We start from the raw sequence: 22,106 nt of genomic DNA, 5'->3' as shown, positions 1-22,106 counted from the left end.
CATGGAAAGTCGGGCCCCAGAGATAAAAGGGCAGAAGGGTTGTGAGTTACAGAATTATCTGTTCCTCCTACTTACCCTTGGTGGGAGCACATTTAAGTAGAACTTAACGTTTAATATCTTGCAGTATTTGTTAACTTCCATTTACTCATAATTTTGCTAATTTTAAGCACAGTAATAACCAGCAGCTGTACTTCAGAGAAGTTCTTTTTGTAATTTGAAAGGGAAAACAAAGCACTTAATACACTGGCTTACCGGGCTGTCATAATACATGAAACTCTTTAACTCCTGGTAAACAGGTCTTTCTGGAGTCACTTAAGTATTCTAGCTGAGCATTTAGCTTAACTCTGTGTTTGCATGGACCTGAGTGTTGCAGTCACCTTCCAAGGGTGCTCCTTCTCGTGGAGTGGTTTGCTCTGCCCTCGCTTCCACCCAGCTTCTGCCTACTGAGCACATTTTTATGTCATGAGCAACATTTTCCCTGGACCCCAACAGCCACCCTTCCTGTTATCTGCCTGCATTAACCTGAGCAGTAGGAGCTGCCTTCAGTGTTCAGGGTGGCTCACTCTGCCCAGTCCTCCCTGCCCCAGGCTAAGCAGAGCTTAGTTGTTAATATGTCAGTTTGTTGTTACAGTGGTTTAATATTTGTATTCAATAAATTGTCCCCTTAGGAAGAGCTTGGGATGTTAGACTGCTGCAACCCAAAATTGATCCAAAGAATAGCTCATGTGATGACTGCATCTTTGGGAAGAATAATACCAGTTCCACCCCTAAAATCACCTTCCTGTCTTAGCTCTGTCTGAGTAACCCAGCACACTCACATCCCTTGATTTGCCCCTCACACCCCCTTGGACACCTTTGACCATGGAACCCAGTAGGCTGCCCCTGAATAGCAGACAGGGCAAGCATGGGCCTTCTGTCCCTTACCACTCCCAGGCCAGATAAAAACAAACCCTATTAAACTGGGTGCAGTGGCTCACGCCTGTAATCCTAGCACTTTGGGAGGCTGAGGCAGGTGGATCACGACGAGGTCAGGAATTCAAGACCAGCCTAGCCAACATAGTGAAACCCCATCTCTACTAAAAATACAAAAATTAGCTGGGCATGGTGGTACATACCTTTAGTCCTAGCTACTTGGGAGGCTGAGGCAGGAGAATTGCTTGAACCTGGGAGGCGGAGGTTGCAATGAGCCGAGATTGTGCCACTGCACTCCAGACTGGGCTACAGAGTGAGACTCTGTCTCAAAAAATAAAAAAGTTTTTAAAAATAAGCCCTATTGTCCCCTCTAATAGGAAGAAACATCCCTGGTCTGGCTGTAAAATCCAGCTCTCTATTGAAGTAGGCCTCTTCTTCCCGGCCCAAATCCCTTGGCTCTGCGGGAAAGGAGGTGCTAGTGCTGGCCAGGCCCTGCTGTGGACAGACAGCTCTCACAAAAGCAGACATAGTGCCTCAGTGCAAAACTAACTTGGCCATGACTCACTGCTGGAAGGGAGAGAATGGGAGGTTGTAAAAAAATGAAGACAGACTAGAGGAAGCCCATTCCTATTTCAAGTCAGCTTTAGAATAGCCACTAACAGCCTGCTAACCTGGACATTGATAACAGTCACAAATGGCATACAATCTGTTGTGGTAACAGGAAACAGGTAAGTTTTGAGTGGCTCTCCCATAGGCACAAGAAGCATCTCATTCCTCCTCCTTTCCTGCAGGAGAGTTCTCGGCCTCCGACAGCTCCCTCACTGACATCCAGGAGACCCGCAGGCAGCCTATGCCCGACCCTGGCCTGATGCCCCTGCCTGACACTGCTGCGGACTTGGATTGGTCCAACCTGGTAGATGCTGCCAAAGCCTACGAGGGTGAGTCCGCTGAATCCACACAGGACAGCCCAGGATCCTGCAGGGCTACCCTGCAGGGTGCCGGCGGAGTGAGCAGTCTCCGTCCACTCTACTTCTCTGGACACACAACATATGTGCCTCACCAGATGAGCTACCAGTTACTGAGCACTCAGTAGGGACCAGACCCTAAGCTGGACACTTAAGCACGTTTTATGTAATCAAATGCCACCTGGTGTTTCCTCCACAGGATTCATACATGAATGCCTCACCTCCTCTGTATATGGGAAGGGCAGTGGGGAGAAGAATCCCAGCTGTCCCTTGACTGAAAAGAACACGTATCCAGAGAGGATCTTTCATCACGTCGCAAAGACGTTGTTGCTAAGTGTCACAGTGCTTGCCCTGCTTGGCCACGTGCCTGTCCTGACAAATGTGGGGCGTCTCCCTTGCCGTTCTCCCTCGTCTCCGTGTGCAGTAGCATGTTGTCTGTCTGCATTGTCTCCTTGCCAGCCTGCTGGCCGTGTGCTCACTTCAGGCTGGCAGTTCTTAAATGCAGGTCCTCAGACTGGTACTGATCCTGTCTGCTGTAATGAAAACAGAAAAAGTAGTGCAGTATGTGTGTGTAGACATAAGATTGTCAGCTGGGTTTTTTGTTTTGTTTTTTGAATGAAGACTGACTTTTTTCTACATTTAAAGATCTTTCTAAAATGTATAGTTCTTATTCTTTACAAAATTATAGCAGGTGATTTTTTTTTCTGTTTTTGTTGTTGTTGTTGCTCTTAATTAGGAGAATTGAAAATTGCTATTCAGTCAAGTTTGAATTTTGGGGGGAAATTTACGAGGCCACAGAACCTGTAAGTCGGGCAGCCATGGAGTGGCCAGCAGCGGATGCTTTTACCTTCATGCTGTTTATCTAGCAGATGGAAATACCTCGTTCTAACTTGATTTTTCAGTTTGTTGGTTAATCTCCTTCATATACAAATGGTAGAAGTTTTGGGTTTTAATAGGAGATTATTTTAAATTTGATTTAGTTTTCTTGGCTTAAATTTTAACTTGGTATGTTTTGGAACACAGGTGGTATGGATTTATGTTAAAGCCAACCAGAGTGTCCAGGAATCTTGTGGAAGACATACTTCAAGAAGTTTTAAGTATAATGCTAGCTCTCGAATGCATTTATTTCATTGCTGAGTGGAAAGCCTTGGTCTGGAAATTTGGCACAAGGACTGTTTCCAGAGAAACATTTCATAGAATGCTACTGTGATGAGGGGGGACTAGAAATTGACTCACAAATGTTTTTTAAAGGGAAATTACAATGGTACAATCCTCTTACAGCTGAAACAGTCATATTTTTCCCTGTGAGAGCTGGGAAATAAGATTTCCAGTGCATCCTGCACTGGAAATACTAGACATGACTGCCAGCTAGACCACTTGTTGACTTTGATAGATATGGCCCAGGGATGTGGTTCCAAAATACTCAATGGTTTCTTCTCTCCTTTCCAGTCCAGAGAGCCTCGTTTTTTGCTGCTAGTGATGAAAACCATCGCCCCTTGAGTGCTGCATCCAACAGTGATCAGCTGGAGGACCAGGCTCTGGCCCAGATGAAGCCTTTCAGCAGGTTGGTCCCCATGCGAGGGCAGCACTCTGTACCTTGTGTCACACCTGCCAGTGACTGCAGCTATGGGGAGAAGAGATGGAAGCCACACGGAATAGCTGAGTGAAGCTTATCACCGCGGGGCCACTTTACATTTTAGTCAGAACACTTTGTAACTAAATACAATAGATATAATTAAACTATTCTTGATGACTTATATGGCCATAATGACAAATATTCATTATTATTTAATGCCATAATACATTTATGCCCTCAGGACCAGTTGGGTCAGGTAGGAGAGAGCATTTGCTCTAAGTATCCCCGCTGTCTGGGCTGTGTAGTCCTGCAGTCTGGGTTTTCAGTATCTTCCACAGTGTCGCTGATGGTCATGCTTATACATGCGCTTGCTGAGTCCTAGTGGTTTCAGATGTAGGCATGATGCCTTAGCTGCAATTGCATGAGTAGCTAAGACCACACACTTGGGGACCAGAGACAACCTGCCTGTCACATCAGCTCCCCAGCTTCCTTCCCACACACAGGGGAGCAACTCCTCTTTCAAAGCCCACTAGAGATCCCAGAGCCTCCCTGGGAATCATTTTACTGTTTGACAATTATGTCTGCCAGAAAGTACCTCTTGTGCTGCCAGAGAGACCATTTTCACTATTGCGCTTCATTCTTTAGTCGTGAAGATGCAGCATCTTTAACAAAGGAAGCTATTGATTTCCTGCAGTTCAAGCTTGTATTACCTTTTTTTAAGATTACCATTTTATTTTGTAAAGTAAAAATACTCATTGGGTCGCCATACCGAGTAATTTGACATTGAAAACCATTTTATAAATACAGCCTCCTCAGATTAAAAAAAAAAAAATCCCAGCCATGGAGGCCCCTGCCAACATGGTCTTTTGTTTCTTGTTCCCAGCAGTAAAGATTCCTCTCCCACTCTGGCTTCTAAAGTGGACCAGCTGGAAGGTATGCTGAAGATGCTTCGGGAAGATTTGAAGAAGGTAAACACGTATTCTCAAAGCAAATTGCCCAGTCTGTGCAAACTGCCCTTGAACCTTGAGAGCCCTTTTTAAGTAGCGTAGTGAAATAAGATGTGGGTGTCTTCCCGGTGCCTGCACGTGTTTGGGGCTGCAGGGATCTCAGTTGCCACCGGAACACACAGTGCAAGGTGGTGTTCGGCATCAGGCGTACAGAAAAACTGTTCACTAATTTGTGAAAAGCTTTGAACCCCAGCCAGCCCCATCTGGGTCCTCTCCCGGCCTCCCCACTCCTTGTGTAATGTGTCGGTAGCCCAGACTCCCATGTAGTTGGTGTTATTGGGGCTTTTGCACCAAAAGAACTGAATGTTTTGTTTTTGGGGCGGCCTTGACTATACCAAGACATCAACCACCAAAACAATTGTCTAAAATTTAAGACAATCCTGACTAACAAGGACGTTAAAATACACATTAATGTACTTACATTCCAGCATTACTTACAGCTAATCCTGCGAGGTTGAATCTCTCTAGAAGCCCTGTTCCCTGAGCTGAGAGTGTCTTAGCACCTGCTACCAGGCTGTTTAGACAGGTGTTTGGAGGAACAAAAAACAGAAATGGGCAAAAGATCAAAACAGGTCCATAGCTACTTCTCAGAAGAGCTGGGCAAGGTGGGGCCACACCTCTTAGCTTTTCTACTTCACTCTACCTCCCAGGAAAAAGAAGACAAAGCCCACCTTCAGGCGGAGGTGCAGCACCTGCGAGAGGACAACCTGAGGCTACAGGAAGAGTCCCAGAACGCCTCAGACAAGCTGAAGAAGTTCACGGAATGGGTCTTCAACACCATAGACATGAGCTAGGGAAGGCTGAGGAGGACAGGAGAAGGGCCCGGACACTCCCTCCAGTGAGTGTCCTGCAGCCCTTTTCCTTCCATAGAAAGCATCCTCAGAGCACCTTCCCTGGCTTCCTACTCTGCCCCCTTTCGGGGAGTGCACAACACAATAGTTGCAGATCAACAATCATCACCTGCCTTTTGTAGAAAAGAAAAACAAAAAAAGTAAATAAAAATTTTAAACAGTAAAAGTTTAACTGCTAAAATGTGAATGTCTTTATTTTTTTGCACAATATCTTTATCTGTTATGTATTTAAGAAGAAACTGGGCCTTGGACCAGGGCACCCCCTGGCCCATCTGCCTCTATTCCCATCAGCTTTCTTATCAACTTCAGGTAACCCAAGCTTTCCCTTGTTATTCTAACAAATGTCATTATTCCTAGAAAAAGAATGTTTTTATAACTTGTCTGGGGAGTAGAGAGGGATATTTCCTTACCTTCTTCCCTAAAATGCCTGGAGAGGGAGTTGCTTTGAGAAAATGCCTACCTCCCTTGAATGACTCGTGCATGAGCTAGTGCTGTGTGTACCTGTCCTCCAGAGATCAGCAGGACCAGGGTTATTTAACAGCAAGTCAGTAAACCAGAGCACCTCTGACAGTGCTTGCAGGCCACACCCCTTCTCAGTCCTGCATTGTGAGGTCATTTCCTGCTTCTCCCTTTCCCCAGGAAGATGGTCCCACTTGTGCTGCAGGACTCTTTTTTGTTTGGCTTAATTGAGCCCCACTAAATTGGAATCAACCTATCTTACAGCTTCCTGGCTCCAAACAGTAATTGATTTCAGAATGCCCCCAAACTAAAACCTTATTATCTGTATGCATTTTGAATGCATTTTGGTCAAAAGTATACGTCGTTTTAAAAAATGTGGCACAATTGGTTTTTCTAGCTTGCTCAAAATGACCATATCTCTAAATTAATCTTTCTCTCCAGAGCAAGACTTCACCAGTATTTGTAACTAGGAAAAGCTAACAGTGAATGTTTGTGAATTTTAATCCTTGATTGTTAGAAGCAATGATTGTGATAGTAGAATGGGCTTTTGAAATCTGCATGTCCCAGGGTGAAATTTCAGCACGGTATTTTCTGCATCCTTTCATGGCCATCCAAAGGATTCCGCTGCAGAAATTATTGATGTGCTATTTTTCTTGTCTTGTGACGCAGGCTGCTTCGGGCCCCTGGGTCCTCGCTGCTGTAGAGCACAGAGACATGGGGCTGGCCAGTGTCGACTGACCTGAGGAGACCCCTTTGTTTGTTGCCTTTGTAACTGTCACTAAACCGACCCCTCTGCCCTTTCAGTGGCAACTCTGGTCTAAGGGAACATTCAGCACTCTAGCGGCATCTGATTGGAAGTTCCCTCCCCCAAGGAATCTCAATTCCTTCCTCTCTCCATCCCAGAAAGAAACAGGATGGATTTTCCTCTCTTCTCCCCGCTACCTTCACTACCAGATTTTTATGCTACAGTTTCATTCTTGATTGTGATTTCTCCATGGGATTTTTTTTTTTTCTGGTGACATTTCTATCATGGAAATAGGAAGATTTCGGAGTGCTTTGTAAAGATTTCAATCGTCTGTCTCTTTCTCTCTTTGACTTGTATGAAGGAGATTGTACATTGCCTGATACCTCTTTGTAAATGAGAAATATTGCTAACACCCAAGCATTCTGAAGTCTTGCTTATCCTTCTGAGTTTAGTTCTCATTCATTTTACATTTTGTTTGGGGACTTGGGGCAAGCTATTTATTAGAGTTTTGCAACAGAGTTCTTGTTTGAAGCCTCTAAAGACTACTTGTAAAATTCAAAGAATAAAATTCATTTTAAACGCTCTTTTAAAACGCTTTGGTATTATTGCTTGAGGTTTGCTTACTTGAAAGACCACCCAATAACTCACTGACCCTCCTTGCATCCGAATTTTTTCATCAAGCTTTATTAACACTAATGATGATTCTTGAAAATTTCTGTCCTTTTTAGAATGTTAATAAACTTTTTTACTCTGTCCACATGTCGATAGATAATTACTATTTTGCCTTCTCTGCTTATGATTTGATATTTGCAGAGCACTTCATAATTAGCTTCCTCTTCATTATCCACCCGTGGATTTTTCATAACATTGTTATTCTCTGAGACCAGCACATTTTTGGGCTGCATCTCCTAGCTCTCAATGTCAGATGTTGTGTGCCCAGGGAATACAAATGCCTGTTAATATTAGGCTGTGCAAAATATAATTAGAAAAGTTAATCTACTGAAAAAAAAACAGTGCATTCCAAAGTCAAACTGAACCAATTTTTTTTTAATCCACCATGTCACTGTTCCTCTCCAGCGGTGCAGCTAATTGAGTGCTGGCAGTAGAGTTTATTCCTTGTATTTGGTTCAACAGTTGTACAGATTCTAGAGTTCTTGGACTAGCATAAGACTGGATGCTACAAAATATTCCGATTAACAAGCTCAAAAGGTCTGTTTAGACCATGATTTGTACATGGTTTGCAGGGCTTATATGTTAATTCTGTAGGGCTTGGCACATGGGTTGGGAGCTCCTGGGAGAAGGTGCTGTTGGGCCTGCATTGATGGAAGATCTTCATCCATGAGCTGACTGGGAAGGCCAGTTGCTTGCACTCCAGATCTGGTGCTGGTGATAAGCTGGGTTGGGTTACTAACTCCTTAGGTGGGGATAAGAACGACAGTCCAGGGGCAAAGAAAATGGGCCCAGCAAACTTACACTGTTTGCCTCTAGTAAAATGTAAGATGATGATCTGAATCCAGATTTCAGTCTCGTAGTGCAATGTTTGAGCAACTGTGAAGTGCTCTTTCCCCAGAATAAACAGTGGCTATTAAAGTGCAAGATGGCACACATTGGTGTGTGAGGGCTGGCCGGGTGTGAGGGCTCACACCTGTAATCCTGACACTTTGGGAGGCCAAGTCAGGAGGATTACTTGGGCCCAAGAGTTCAAGACTAGCCTGGGCAACATAGTGAGACCTCATCTCTGCAAAAAATAAAATTAGCTGAGCATGATGGCACATGCCTGTAGTTCCAGATACCTGAGGTGGGAGAATAGATTGAGCCCAGGAGGTCAAGGCTGCAGCGAGCTGGGATTGCCCTACTGCACTCCAGCATGGGCGACAGAGACCCTGTCTCAAAAAAAGAAAAAAAAAAAAAGACTTGGATAATGTTAAATATGACCTGTGTCCTGTGTGATTTTAAAAGAATAAAGATGTCGCAGTAATGTTGGATACTTTTTCTATGTATGAATTTTGTCACTAATGACCCATTGGCATCATCTTTTGAGAAAAAGACATTTAACTTCGACTGGGACTTAAATCCCATCCATTACTTACCATCTGCGTTCTTAGGAAAATTACCTAATCTCTGAGCATGGTTTCCTCATCTGGTAAAGTAGTTACAGCCTCATGTTTTAAGAATTAAACAGAACCAGACATGTAAAGGCAGTGACTGGCAAATCGTACACACTCAATGAACATCGAGTGGCTTCCTTTGTCCTACATCTCTGATATGTTCATGCTTTTATGTTGTTTTTCCAGAACAGAGTCCTGATGTATTAATAGCAGAGTTTTTTAAATCCTTAGCAGTGAGTCCATACCCCTACTCCCCAACTCCCCGACAAGCACCAGGTCATGTCTTTCCTTAAGTAGAATTGCTTAAGGGACGGAAGAGTCAGAATGAGCTCGTCCACTTTGCTTCATATTGGTCGGTGCTTTTAACCCTTTGCTATAAACTTTAGAACAGCGACTCAAACTTGGGCTTGCATCCGAATCACCTGGAGAGTTTGTCAAAACACAGGTCATGTGACTGCACCCCCAGGATCTGTAATTGTGCAGGTATTAAGTAGAAAATACTTAAATTTTCTGCAAGTTCCCAGGTTATTCTTTAGAAGAATACAGTTAACAAGAGAATAGCCATAGGAGCCAGCATTAAAAGAAATAGAAACTAAGGTGTGAGGCACTTACTGTGTCTAGATAACTGAGTATTATCTTGACAAGTTAACCGTCCGCAGACTACCTTGCAGGGGGAAACACACTTAAATTGTAACTCGAAAATTCAGTTAGATAAAAGAACTTTATTTTCCTTTTTAACTAAAATGGTGATTCAGAGCTCCCTGTGCATGAAACTTGACTATTTTAAGTTCATGTGTTACCTAGATGGAGCTGGAATTCCTTTACCACCATTAACTATATGAGACTAGGTACCAGGTTAGCAAGGGGGTGACCTTGGTGCTCTCAGAGCAGATGACAACTTGGGATGGCAGAGCTGCAGAGGAAAGCAGGGCCTGGGGTGGGAGGTGCAGAGCCCTGGAGCCAGGCCCTCAGTGTTGTGGCCACAGGGGATGTGGGGTGAGGTGGGGTTGGCGAGGGACAGAGATGGGAAGACTTGGTTCCAGGCTGAGAATGTTAAATTCGAGTCACTGACTTCCACAATCAGCCCAGCCTACTCACCCAGTCTCCAAGATCCTATGAAACCTCAAAGTTACAAGAAAAGCACATTTCACAACTGCCCTCATCCCTGTCCCACATGGTTCAGAAAAGTTTACTTCAGGGCCCATGCTGCACAATAGCCTGTTTTCTCTGCTATTGTCCAAAGAAAAGACAGAAGGAAGGAGTTGCGGCTCCTCTGTATCCTTTACAAAAACTGTGACTCAAACACTCGAAGACATGGCTGTCTTTTCTGAGAAGGTAATTATCACCTTGGGGTTTTCATTCCTAGTGCCTAGCCCCCTCTATTGCTCCTCTCTGCAGATCCCCCTCCTCTCCTGGGCCTGCCAGCATTGTGCTTCCTTGCACCTTGTCAGATTATGCCCTTCCGGTCCTCCACCCTTTCAAATCAGACATCTCCTGTCTTGCCTCTGTGTGTGTGAGTCACCACACCTGAGACCCAAGAGAGCGTTCCACCTTCCCTTCCCTCATTACACCTCTCATTATACCCTTTCAGTCCCACTTGCCTTCAGTCCTGTGAACAGGCATCTCTCAAAGTTCCTTCCATTACTTACTCTCAATTAGCGCATCTCATTACGCCTCCTAATCAGCTCCTCTGCCAGGCACAGCCCCACCTTTAAACACACGCAGCTCATTTTATCCTTCCATTTGTATCTCTCATGACCCATTTTCAACCTGAATGATCTCCTAGACAAAATACCCTAAGCTCTGGGAACCTTACTCCCTGTCTTTATGTAAATGTATTCCTTCAAAGATCTCATCATAGGTTCTGTTGATGCATCTATGATTCATTTTTCTTACCCAAAGTGTCGTGTCCTTTTAAGTGGCCCGAACTCCCTATACATTAGATCCTGTTAGTGCACCCCTGAATCTCTAATAAGCTCACCCAATCATATCTCTCCTGCACAAGACTGTAATTCAGCATTTAAGAAAAGCATCACAAAATGGCTATCTGCCAGTAAAATCCAACTCTTTTGCAAAAGTATAAACTGCTTGGGAGGGGATGGTTTCTCCAGTATGCCACTGATGTTCCCACTCTGTATTGCCTTAAGTGCTCCCAGCTCACTGCACACATCTAGGTAACTTGCCTGGTATGAAGGCATTTGAGTTGGTGTCCTCTGAATCCCATCACCAAACCCAAGGAAGCCATTTCCTTCCCCAAACCACACCCCCATCATAAGTCCACCCACCCTCACCTACCCTGTGTTTCTGGGAGTGAGAAACATTTAAGAAGGGAGTTTTATACCAATTCAAAGAGGAAACAATAAATTACTAACAAAGTTGCCAGGAGGTGGTCCTTTAGTCACTTGTCTTAGTGAAAAGGTAGGATGGATTTGTAAGTGACCAAGTAATTTTTTTAACGAGCTTAAGGGTATTTGAAACAGTTACTTCTCATAAGAAGCTTAAACATTGCTCTGTAATCTTAAGACAATAAATATGCTTAGCAAACTCTTTTTTTCTTTTAATTAGTACAAAGATAAACTCATCCCAATGTAGGTACATTTCAAATTAATGAGGCTCTGCCTATTAAAACATGCACCATAAATGCTGCCTAGCTTAATATAAACAACACTAGCTGGAGTGGGAGTGAGGACTTCATTGACAGGCACTGCCAACAAGCAATTCTACTTAAGGAAAGACAAGACCTGGTTCATGTCGGGGAGCAGGGGTGTGGACTCACTGCTCACTAAGGATTTGAAAAACCGTGGTGTGAAAGACAAATTGGCGGCCAGGCACAGTGGCTCACACCTGTAATTCCAGCACTTTGGGAGACCAAGGAGGGCAGATCACAAGGTCAGGAGTTCAAGACCAGCCTGGCCAAGATGGTGAAACCCCATCTCTACTAAAAAAATACAAAAAAATTAGCTGGGCATGGTGGTGGGTGCCTGTAATCCCAGGTACTCAGGAAGCTGAGGCAGAGAACTGCTTGAACCCAGGAGGCAGAGATTGCAGTGAGCCAAGATGCTACCACTGCACTCCAGCCTAGGCAACACAGTGAGACTCCATCTCAGAAAAAAAAAAAAAAAAAAAGACAAACTGGCCTTGATCTTTGTGGCCCAAGAGGCAAAATAGGGTCCAGTGAATGTAAGTTATAGGGAACAGATTTTGTCTCCAAGGCAGTTGATCAGTGGTGATTGGGTGGTGTCCTGAGCTTAAAGTAGAAACCAGCTTTAAGAATCATTTTGCAAAGAACCTATCTCTTCACCTTTTTATAGTGGACACTTGCTGTCTTTAAATAAACTTAGAATCATGAATCACAGAATCAAGATGGAAAGGATCTTTAAAGTTTATATATTCTATCTCCCAGCCCAGGTTTCAAGCTCTGCCTCACTGTCCTGCCACAAGTTCAGCCACCTGTCTTTGGTTACATGAGTGATGGGGAACTCTACTTCCTGAGGCTGCACACTTGATCCTTCAATTCTTCCTTTTATTCAGGGGAAGTCCATTTCCCTTTAACGTTTTTGTTTGACAGGGTCTCTCTCTGTGGCCCAGGCTGGAGTGCAGTGGTGTGATCATGGGTCACTGTGACCTTGAACTCCTGGGCTCAACCCATCCTCCTGCCTTGGCCTCCCAAAGTACTGAGATTACAGGTGTAAGCCACCACGCCTGTTCTCCCTTTAATTTTTACACTACTTCCAGTCCTATCACTTCAAGTTATACAAACAAATACGTTTCTCTTCCCAGATAATAACCACTAATTTTTTAGAAAATATCAGGTCTTCCCAATGTTATGTCTTCCCCAGGATAAAAATTCTCTATTTCCTCGACTTTTCCTCATTTGTCATGGCTTCCAGCCCCCTTCCCACCATATTATAATCATATCTAACATGTATTAAGGAGATAATCACTTTGTGTGCATTATCCTATTGAGTCCTCACAATAGTCCTGTGAGATGGATGCTATTAATGTCCCCATTTTACAGAACAATCAACAGAGTCACAGAAAGGTTAAATAATTTGTTTGCAGTAGAATAGTGCATGGTGAATGGCAGAACTGGGATTCAAACACAGCCCTCTGATTCTAGAACCAATATTTTATCTGTATTTTCTCAGTCTTATTGGTCTCAACCTATCAGTTCCCTGCATGGCCTGGTTGCATGAAGCTTTGCCCAAGAGATCTAGACAGCAGCATCATTGGCATAGGGTTGTAAATGGGGTAGGGGTTAGGGAACAGGAAAGACAACAAAAGTGTACCTTAAGGCCAGAGGACTCAGAGGAAACAACCTCTCCTGGGAGGCTCTTAGAGGAGAGGGGCCTTTAAAATTCTTCAACATTCTCTCTTGGCCAGGTGTAGTGACTCACGCCTGTAATCCCAGCACTTTGGGAGGCCAAGGCAGGAAGATCACTTGAGGTCAGAAGTTCGAATCCAGCCTGGCCAACATGATGAAACTCCATCTCTACTAAAAATACAAAAATTAGCTGGGCATGGTGGCGGGCACCTGCAATCCCAGCTACTTGGGAGGCTGAAGCAGAAAACCTGGGAGCGGAGGTTGCGGTGAGCCAAGATAGTGCCACTGCACTCCAGCCTGGGTGACAGAGCGAGACTCCATCTTAAAAAAAAAAAAAAAAAAAGAGTGTTTCAACATTCTCTCTCATTTAATATAGAGAGAGGTTCCCTCTATGAATTTCAATTCAAGGAGATATCTTCCTATCAAATTCCAGGCAAATCTGAAGATAAAAGAGGCTTTGAGAAACTCAGTGGTTCTCAGACTTAAGAATGTGTGAGCGTCACCTAGAAAAGTTGTTACATTCCTATTTCTGGACTCCAGGCTCAGAGATTCAGTGTTAATAGAGCCAAGCTGGAATCATAGAGCCTTCATTTTAATAAGTGGCCCTAGTATGTATGACTTGGGTGGGCACTGAACTACTCTTCAAGGAAACTCTGTCCTAAGCTTTCCAAAGCCCTTGGCCAGCTCTTCTGAGCCAGGGAGAAGCATGTTAAGGTGAGGGCGTTGTCAGACTTCAGATTCGTGAATGCTTTGCCACTCCTCAATAGGTGAGGAATGTCTGGCCAGAATAGTGCTTTCATGAGAGGACAGAGGGACCTTCGGAGCAGCCATTTACTCAGTGGCTGATAGTTCTTAGCCTCATCCTACACTACACCTGGGTTTGCCCTTTTTTAAACTAAGAAGCATTTGCTTATTTGAAACCAATTAAAATCTTTGTTTCAAAACCAACTTGTAAATATTGTATATAACACTCTTCCCTCCTTAGGACAAACTGCAACAATGTTAATTTTACACTCTGGCCTAATCAGATCTCGTTATTGATGTTGCTGTAATACCCTCTGCTGCTGGTTCTGTATCATTATCCTTGAGCAGGTAGGAGGCATGGATTTCAAAGTTGGTCCCTGTTTTCAGCAATTTAAAGACAAAGAGGAGATTTCCAGCTTATACCTTGAAGCCCATCTATCAAAACACTGTGCCCAAGGTCCTTGCAGTCGGCTTGCTAAAGCAACAGATTAAGAGGAACAAAATAAGCCCAGTTTCCAAGTGTAAACCCCAGCAAAAGCCCAAATGCCTCCTGCCAAGGGTCCACAGAGGGGCACCTGGGAGTCAGTGCTCCTGGTCATGACCTCTTCCTTTATCCAGTGTTCTGGTTATCTATAGCCACTTAAACTACTTCATAATTAGTTGCTTAAAACAACAAGCATATTCTTATCTACTGTTTCACAAGTTGGGAATTTGGGCAGGGCTCAGCTGGGTGATTCTTCTGCTCCATATGGCACTCACTGGGGTCACTCAGAGGTATTCAGCTGGCAACGGAGGTGGTTGGGAGAGTCCAAGGTGGCTTCACTCACAATCTTGACACCTCAGTGGGGACAGTGGAAGGGAAGGCTGGGCTCAGTTGGGCCCCTTTCCCTCTCCATATAGTCTAAAAGCTTGCATGTACTCTCTCTGGCAGGGTGGTTGGACTTTCAACACGGTGTTCAGGGCTTCAAGAGCCTAAAGTAGAAGTTGCCAGTCTTGCAGTGGTGTGATCTTAGCTCACCACAACCTCTACCTCCCAGGTTCAAGCAATTCTCCTGCCTCAGCCTCCTGAGTAGCAGGGATTACAGGCACATGCCACTACCACCAGGCTAATTTTTGTATTTTTAGTAGAGATGGGGTTTCACCATGTTGGCCAGGCTAGTCTTGAACTCCTGACCTCAAATGATCCACCCGCCTCGGCCTCCCAAAATGCTGGGATTACAGGCGTGAGTCACCGCGTCCAGTCAGAAGTTGCCAGCCTTCTTAAAAGCTCGGTCCAGAAATGTCAGAGCATTGCTTCCTCATACTTTGTCAAGCTCAGAGTCAAAGAAAGGGGAAATAGGCCCCCTCCCTCAGGAAGGGGCTTGTCAGAGTTCATACCACCTCTCATCTGCCACAGTCAGCCTCTCTCCCCTCTCTCCACTACAATCAGCCCCATTCTCCTTTAAGACTCCTCACTCCTCCATCAGGATCAGAATACCAGAATTTCCATCAAGAGCCATAAAAAACCCAGCCAAATACTAATTTCACCTAAGGGAAATTACCCCATTCCTCGGGTAGTCCTGGGAACAGGGCAGGCCTTTGTTGTTTTTTTTTTTTTTTTTTTTTTTTTTTTTGAGACAAAGTCTGGCTCTGTCTCCCAGGCTGGAGTGCAGTGGCATGATCTCGGCTCACTGCAACCTCCGCCTCCTGGGTTCACACCATTCTCCTGCCTCAGTCTCCTGAGTAGCTGGGACTACAGGTGCCCGCCACCACGCCCGGCTAATTTTTTGTATTTTTAGTAGAGACGGGGTTTCAGTGTGTTAACCAGGGTGGTCTCGATCTCCTGACCTTGTGATCCGCCCGCCTCGGCCTCCCAAAGTGCTGGGATTACAGGCTTGAGCCACCGCGCCCGGCCCCAGGGCAGGCCTTTGGAGCATCTGTGCTAAACAGTAAGGCCCTCCTGTTCCCCACTCCTCTCACTGTCCTGGTTTTCTCACCAGCTTTATCTAAGTACCATGGTTTGCCATCAGAAGAGACTGGGAGAGGAAGAGGACATCAACCTTCACCCCAGCCCCTCTTTCCACTAAGACTAAGAATCTCAACCCAGAAATCCAGTGGCAAAGGCTGACAATTGTTGCAGGTCCCAAGAGGGTCTGAGGCTGTGTGACCTCCAGGATCACCTGGCTCAGTCAAGCTAAAGACCTAAAAAGAGCAGCTCTCTATGCTGGCACTTCACTCCTAAGAATGCAAGGTTTGCTATATATTTGGGGCAGCCCTTATCACCTCCAGAAGACCATGTAAAGTCTAGCAGAAGAACAACAGTACAAAAGGCAGTCAGAAGGCAGCCAGTGTGAGGCAGTACGAGGAAGCACCAGCCAGCACAGTGTGAATCTGGGAGTCAGCTACGTTCTTGAGCTTCCTCCTCTGCAGCACCAGTGACAGCCATCATACTTCAGTTGCCAGGATTCATGTTTGCAAGGCCATGACACCCTCTGCCTGGTCACCTAAAGGTACTGGGAGGCAGACTGGCTGCCCTGCCTTCTGCACCTTGAGACTGGGTGTGAGCTCAGCCGTGGGAGACCTGTCAGCTTCAACTCCTCAACATCTCCCTCTTGTGCTCAGCCACATTCCCTGCCGGCTAAGCCCAAATCCTCAACTTGTCAGAGAACTGGCTGTAGGGTGCAGCAGGAAGTGGAATCAAGAAAAGCCCTCAGCTGGAGGGAAAAGACACAACCACAATCCACAAGCTGCAGTGAACATCTCCAGGCATCACTGTGACCCTCTAAGAAAGATGCTGTTCAGAGGGGGAAGTGACATCGCCCTCCCCTCTCATTCCCAGCCCTCTGATTCTAGAACCAGACGGTCTCTGCTCTCCAGCCAGTCTCTGCTTCCACAGCTTCTGTGCTGTCAGAAGGCTGAGTCTCTCTTAATGGGGGTGACATTAACCACTGTCCCAGGTTAGGGACAGCCACCCCTGGTCCAGCTGTGGGCCTCCTACCCCTCCCCTCTGATTGGCTGTTCTGCAGTGTGGTGGTGGGAAGGGGTCCACATGGGGTAATCAGATAGGGGCCAAGCATAGTCCTTTCCTCAAAGGCAGGGAGAGCATAATCGTCAACTCTTCTTGGAGGCAATAGGAAATACTTGCAATCATTCCAGGTAGGCAGCAAAGTACACAAAAGCATTGAGTTTTCAGTATTGTGACCACTGGAATATTCGTCTCCTGCCTGTATTGCACTCTGTAGTGAGGCAGCTCCAGGTGTTGCAAGGTTCTGTTACACTAAACCAAAATCTGCCTCCATCTTATTTCCACCAGATAGTAACAAAAGGTACACTTTCTGAAGCACTTCCCATGCTTCTGGCACTTTCCTGAGCGCTTTGTGGCTGTCATCCTGTCCTTGAGTGGCTCTGGGAGCTCAATTGTCCCATTATCCCTTGGTTGAGGAAGCTGCGGCTCAGAAGGGCTAAGGAGATTGCCAACCCACTTGGCTGGATTTGAACACAGGTCTGTCGGATTCCAATGCCCTGGGCCAATGCGGCCCAGGGTCTGGTTCCCTTCCACCCTGTTTGGGGGTGGCTGCCTTTTCCTCTCCCTCTCCCAGCATCTTCTCCTTGACCAAGCATCCTGGGCTTCTCACTGCTGCTCCCTGCCTTGGCCACAGTCTCCCACCCTCCTGGGCTCCTTTCAAAGACAGGCAGAAACGAGCACGGCATTCCGGCACTGGTACTGGCCCTCCAACTCCGGATCCAATGTCCTTAGGATGCATGCAGCCTATGATTACCCATTTTTTTGGAGTCCTATCCCACTTGAGCTCAAAGGCGATCCAGCATCTAAGGTGTTTTCACCTGCGGTGTTTCGGGGTTATTTCTTCTCCATTCGAAATGGGATGGGAAGAAGAGATGTACCTCAGTTAAATCTCATCTTACAGATTTGACTGATTGTTTCAGTCTGTTGAGCAGTTTGAACAATGCTGATGCTGTCATTTAGCACAAAGTGTGCTGTTGGACGTAAATGTGAGTCATACACCTCTGAGAGGACCCCAATAACAACGCTGACTGGCTGAGGTCAGGCTCTGTGGCCACCACCATCCAGGATGCATCGTTTTATTTATTTATTTTGAGACAGGGTCTCACTGTCACTCAGGCTGGTGTGCAGTGGCGCCAGTCTTGGCTCACTGCAGCCTTGACCTCCTGGGCTGAAGTGATCCTCCCACCTCAGCCTCCGAGTAGCTGGGAGCTGCTAACCACCTGGCTAATGTAGAGACAGGGTTTTGCCATGTTGCCCAGGCTGGTCCCGAACTCTTGAACTCAAGCAATCTACCCACCTCAGCCTTCCAAAATGTTGGGATTATGGACATGACTTGGCCTCGATGCATCATTTTAAACAAGTCTCCTTGGCCAGGTGTGGTGGTTCATGCCTGATCCCAACATTTTGGGAGGCTGAGGATGGCGGATTGCTTGAAGCCAGGAGTTCAAGACCAGCCTGGACAACAAACTGAGACCTCAGTCTCTATGGGATGGGGTAGGGTGGAGGGTTGGGGGAAGAAACAACAACTAGCAAGGTGTGGTGGCTCACATCAATAGTCCCATAGTCCCAGCTACTTGGGAGGCTGAGTGGGGAGGATCCCTTAAGCCTAGGAGGTCAAAGCTGCAGTGAGCTGTGATTGAACCACTGTGCTAGCCTGGGCAACACAGAGAGACCCCATCTCTTGAAAACAAAACAAAACAAAACAAAACAGGCCTCCTTGGGAAGTGTCATTCCACCTGTTTTGAATCCAGGCTTAATCCAAAACCCCTGTTCTCACTTCTCCTTCCAGGTTCCCTCCTGGACCCATTGCCCCTCCCAGCTCTTTCAGCCCCAGGCATCCTGTAGTATCTGAGTGAGATAAAGGCAGACTTTGGCTCCTCTGATAAACTTCCGCAGTGTGGATCTCTCCACCCCAAGTCACTGAGTGATCAACGTTCTTCTGTGGAGGCTACTAGCGTCCAGTTGAAAGTTGTGGGGCTGAGACCTCCGCGGTGCCACAGAGAAGATAGGTGTGGGGGCTGCAAGGGACCTTGAAAACTAACCAGATACCCCAGTGGAGAACGCAGGAGGGAGAGTGGGCGCTCCTCAAAGTCCCGAGTGGCAGAGCTGTTAGTGCTCATCTCCAGAAACCCACAACACCTGCCCCCACGAAATCTGTGGAGAACACGAGCAGGAGGTGCAAATAATTCTGACTCCTCGGCGGAAGAACAGGAATAAGAAAGCCTGGCCTGGCCGTGGGTTGCTGGGTGAAAAGCAGCATTGCATCCGAGGTGTTGGTTCATTGCAATAGTTGGGTTCAGCCCCTCTTTGGAAATATTGCTGTAGCACAAAGTACTTTATGAATGCCTTTTTAAAAATCAGGTATTATCAGATAGTTGGTTAAGGAGTTGATTAGCTTATCAAAATGTCTGCCTATAGACGAGACACTTGGGGCGCTCAGTACAGAGACCCCCATACCTTTTCCTGCGTGCCCACAGAGTAACCGTTCTGAGGGCCGCGGGCAGGGTGGGGGCGGGGGGTGCGGGGAAGAGGCAACGTGCAAGTTCCCGCGGAGAGGAAGAATTGTTTATGGCAAAAGAATCCAAATGGAAGGTAAAGTCCCTCCGCTATTACACCATGAGTCTCTGAGAAGCAACACCAGGCTTTCATAGACAAACGCGGTATTTCCTCCTGATTATTTAACTGGCACGGGAGAGCCACGCAGGTTACGAATTTGTAAGAAAACCCCACTGGGCTCTGTTTCTGATCCCCCGGGAGGCATTCGTTTAAGAAAACTTGTATTTTCTGTGTGCCCCAACTTGCACGGGGGTCGCCAACAAGCCCTGGGAACAGATGGGATTTCAGAAGCCGGGCCTCAGCGTCAACCGCGGGCTGCTGGCTCCCTCTGCTGTCCGAGTCCTCACTTGCGTTCAAGTGAAAGAGCAAGTTCCCCGGCTGATTCTGTGCCAGGAGAAGTCGTGAAGGCAAGAAGACTGGGCTCAGAGCCAGGGGCCGTCCCGGGATTCGATAGCTCCTATTTCGATTTGAGCAGTACCTGCAGCCTTGTCAGTGTCTGAGCTCATGGGTGAGGTTGGGAGTAACCATTCGCTGGCCAAGTGGTGCCCCCCACCCCTGGGGAGGAGGAGCACAATTTCTTTCAAGGACTTTTCTGGGTACCCGCAGTGGGGAGTACCCAGAAAGAGGGAGTCTGTGGAAGCAAAAGGGATCTTGAGAGGCTTGGGCAAATGACACTGGCTTTGCTTGAACCTGGGCCAGGCAGAGGAAAAAACTTCTGTTGCTGGGCACGGTGCCTCACGCTTGTAATCCCAGCACTTTGGGAGGCTGAGGCAGGTGACTCACTTGAGGTCAGGAATTCAAGACCAGCCTGGCCAACATGGCAAAACTCCCTCTCTACTAAAATACAAAAATTAGCCTGGCTTGGTGGTGGGTGTCTGTAATCCTAGCTACTCGGGAGGTTGAGGCAGGAGAATCGTTTGAACCCAGAAGGCAGAGGTTGCAGTGAGCAGAGATTGCGCCACTGCACTCCAGCCTGGACTGCAAAGTGAGACTCTATCTCAAAAAAAAAAAAAAAAAAAAAAAAAAAATTCTGTCGGTGGTTCGCATTGTTTTCCGACCAGAATCCCCATTGTCCTCTCCTCAGGCTGATGGCAAAACTTCTCCCACCCAGATGACCTCTCTCCACCAACACCTAAGAGGCCCTCAGGCGATCTGATGCAGGCCACTAGGGCCTCTGGCAGGGATAGTCCCCAGAAGCAGGAAGGCAGGTTGCAGAAGCAGCAGTGCTATCCGGTAGGGAAGGCCCCGAGGTCCACACTTCCCCAAGTCCAAGGGCTCCCCTCGCTTCCAGTAGTGGAGGAGAGAAAAGCTGGAAGTAAACCAAATTTACTTCCGTGGTGGATTCTGATTTTATTGAGCAAAATGAGGTGAGAAATGTCACATTTCTTTTCTTTCTTCCTGCTTCAAGTCAAATGTAATCTGGCGAGGCTGGAATACAATTCTTTTCATGACAGAGGCTCTCTGCTCCGTCCCTCTCGGGGTCCTACCGCACCCGGCGTGCGGGTGCGGGCAGGAGAGGCCTCTGGTCTTCTGGTTGCCATTGGCAGGTTTACGGACCCCTCGTCCTCACACCCCTGGTCCTCGATGCCCTCCTGCTGAGCCAGGGCACAGAGGTCACTGCACAGGCTGGGCCCGTCTCTCCTGCTGAGTTCAATCGGATGTTCCCCTGATCCCTGCCACATCTCTGGGACTGCTCAGAACCTGGAGACACCGGTCCCCTTTCTGAGCGTGGGAAGCTCTCACATTGCATTCTAGTCTTCCTGCCTCCCGAGCCCAGCCCTAGGCAGGCTCATCCCAGAGAAATGGGCCCTCACAGTGCCACCCTTAAACCTGGGCAAGAGGGGCACCGTGTCCCTCTTATGGGGCCCACATGTCCCCAGGGCGAACAATGTGTGAAAGAATGCCTAGCGCTTCTGTCACTCAGATGTGGCTACCCCAGGGTCACCTGTAACCCTGAACAGATGTTTTCCTCAGGAACACTGTTCAGGCCTCAGAGAAATTGCCTCCACCGCCCCCCCCCCCACCCCTTTTTTGAGAGAAAGGGTCTTACTCTGTTACCCAGGCTGGAGTGCAGTGGCATAATCACGACTCACTGCAGCCTTGACTTCCTGGGCTCAATCAATCCTCCTGCCTCAGCCCCACAAGTAGCTGGGACTACAGGCGCATACCACCACACCTGGCTAATTTTTGTATTTTTAGTGGAAATGGGGGTTTCATCATGTTAGCCAAGCTGGTCTTGAACTCCTGGTCTTAAGAGATCCAACCACCTTGGCCTCCCAAAGTGCTGGGATTACAGGCATGGGCCACAAAGCCTGGCCTGAAATTGCCTTTCTTATCTTTCACCCTGTGTCTTCCAAACAAAAGGAGGCTGTGACAGAGCAGCTTGAAAGTTTACAGGTTGTGCTGCTCAGAAACGTGGAAAGGATTCAAGTATTAGAAGTGCCTAGGGCGGAGGGAAGACAGATTAATTCACTTGTCAGATACTTTCTTCCAGCATCAAAGCACAACAAAGTGTTGCTTCTCAACAGTGCTGAGTCCTTTCTCTTGCTTCTCTTTGTGTTCTAATTCATGGTTTCCGTTCTTTGATATTCACAACAGGTATGCATGGTGGCTGAGGGGCGCTTTGTAATGTTAAACAATACGTATTCCTCTTAAATGTGTGTATGTAAAGGCTAGAGGTAACGTGTTTGAAGTGAAATGTCGATCCTTTTTATTGTCAACTCTATAGAAAATGACCACTAGAATTTAAATAGTGCTATTTTTATAAAAATGTTTAAGATTTTATCTAAATTCAAAATATTAAAAATTTCAGCTTTTAAAAAAGCTTGATTTACTTTATGTTATTTAAATTTTGT

General features: G+C 46.5%; 1 protein-coding gene and 1 long non-coding RNA gene across 20 annotated transcripts in view; one reads left to right on the top strand and one right to left on the bottom strand.

Moving 5' to 3' along the window:
- The window catches only part of SIPA1L1 (signal induced proliferation associated 1 like 1), a 410,818-nt gene extending 403,711 nt beyond the window's left edge, over positions 1-7,107 (top strand). For 15 of the 18 annotated variants that reach the window (XM_017961310.3, XM_021941336.2, XM_021941338.2 and 12 more), the window contains 4 exons: positions 1,704-1,850; positions 3,327-3,441; positions 4,337-4,421; positions 5,111-7,107. In XM_017961310.3, the coding sequence (XP_017816799.2) occupies positions 1,704-1,850; positions 3,327-3,441; positions 4,337-4,421; positions 5,111-5,254 (491 nt within the window). In that variant the 3' untranslated portion in view covers positions 5,255-7,107. The remainder of the gene's footprint in view (positions 1-1,703; positions 1,851-3,326; positions 3,442-4,336; positions 4,422-5,110) is intronic. The other 3 variants (XM_021941342.2, XM_021941340.2, XM_009211876.4) reach the window with 1 other exon arrangement.
- LOC103886351 lies at positions 2,132-5,809 on the bottom strand. Of its 2 annotated transcripts, none has more exons than XR_001904906.2 (3): positions 5,722-5,809; positions 4,882-4,974; positions 2,132-2,410 (listed from the first exon to the last, which is right to left on the bottom strand). It is a non-coding gene; the product is annotated as an uncharacterized LOC103886351 (long non-coding RNA). The 2 variants fall into 2 exon arrangements; XR_649895.4 differs by having other exon boundaries at positions 4,899-4,974.
- Positions 7,108-22,106: the final 14,999 nt, after the last annotated feature.

The sequence above is a fragment of the Papio anubis genome, chromosome 7 (genome assembly GCF_008728515.1).
Source record: "Papio anubis isolate 15944 chromosome 7, Panubis1.0, whole genome shotgun sequence".
Taxonomy (NCBI): domain Eukaryota; kingdom Metazoa; phylum Chordata; class Mammalia; order Primates; family Cercopithecidae; genus Papio; species Papio anubis.
Note: the sequence above shows the minus strand (reverse complement) of the source record. Positions and strands in the feature narration are given on the sequence as shown.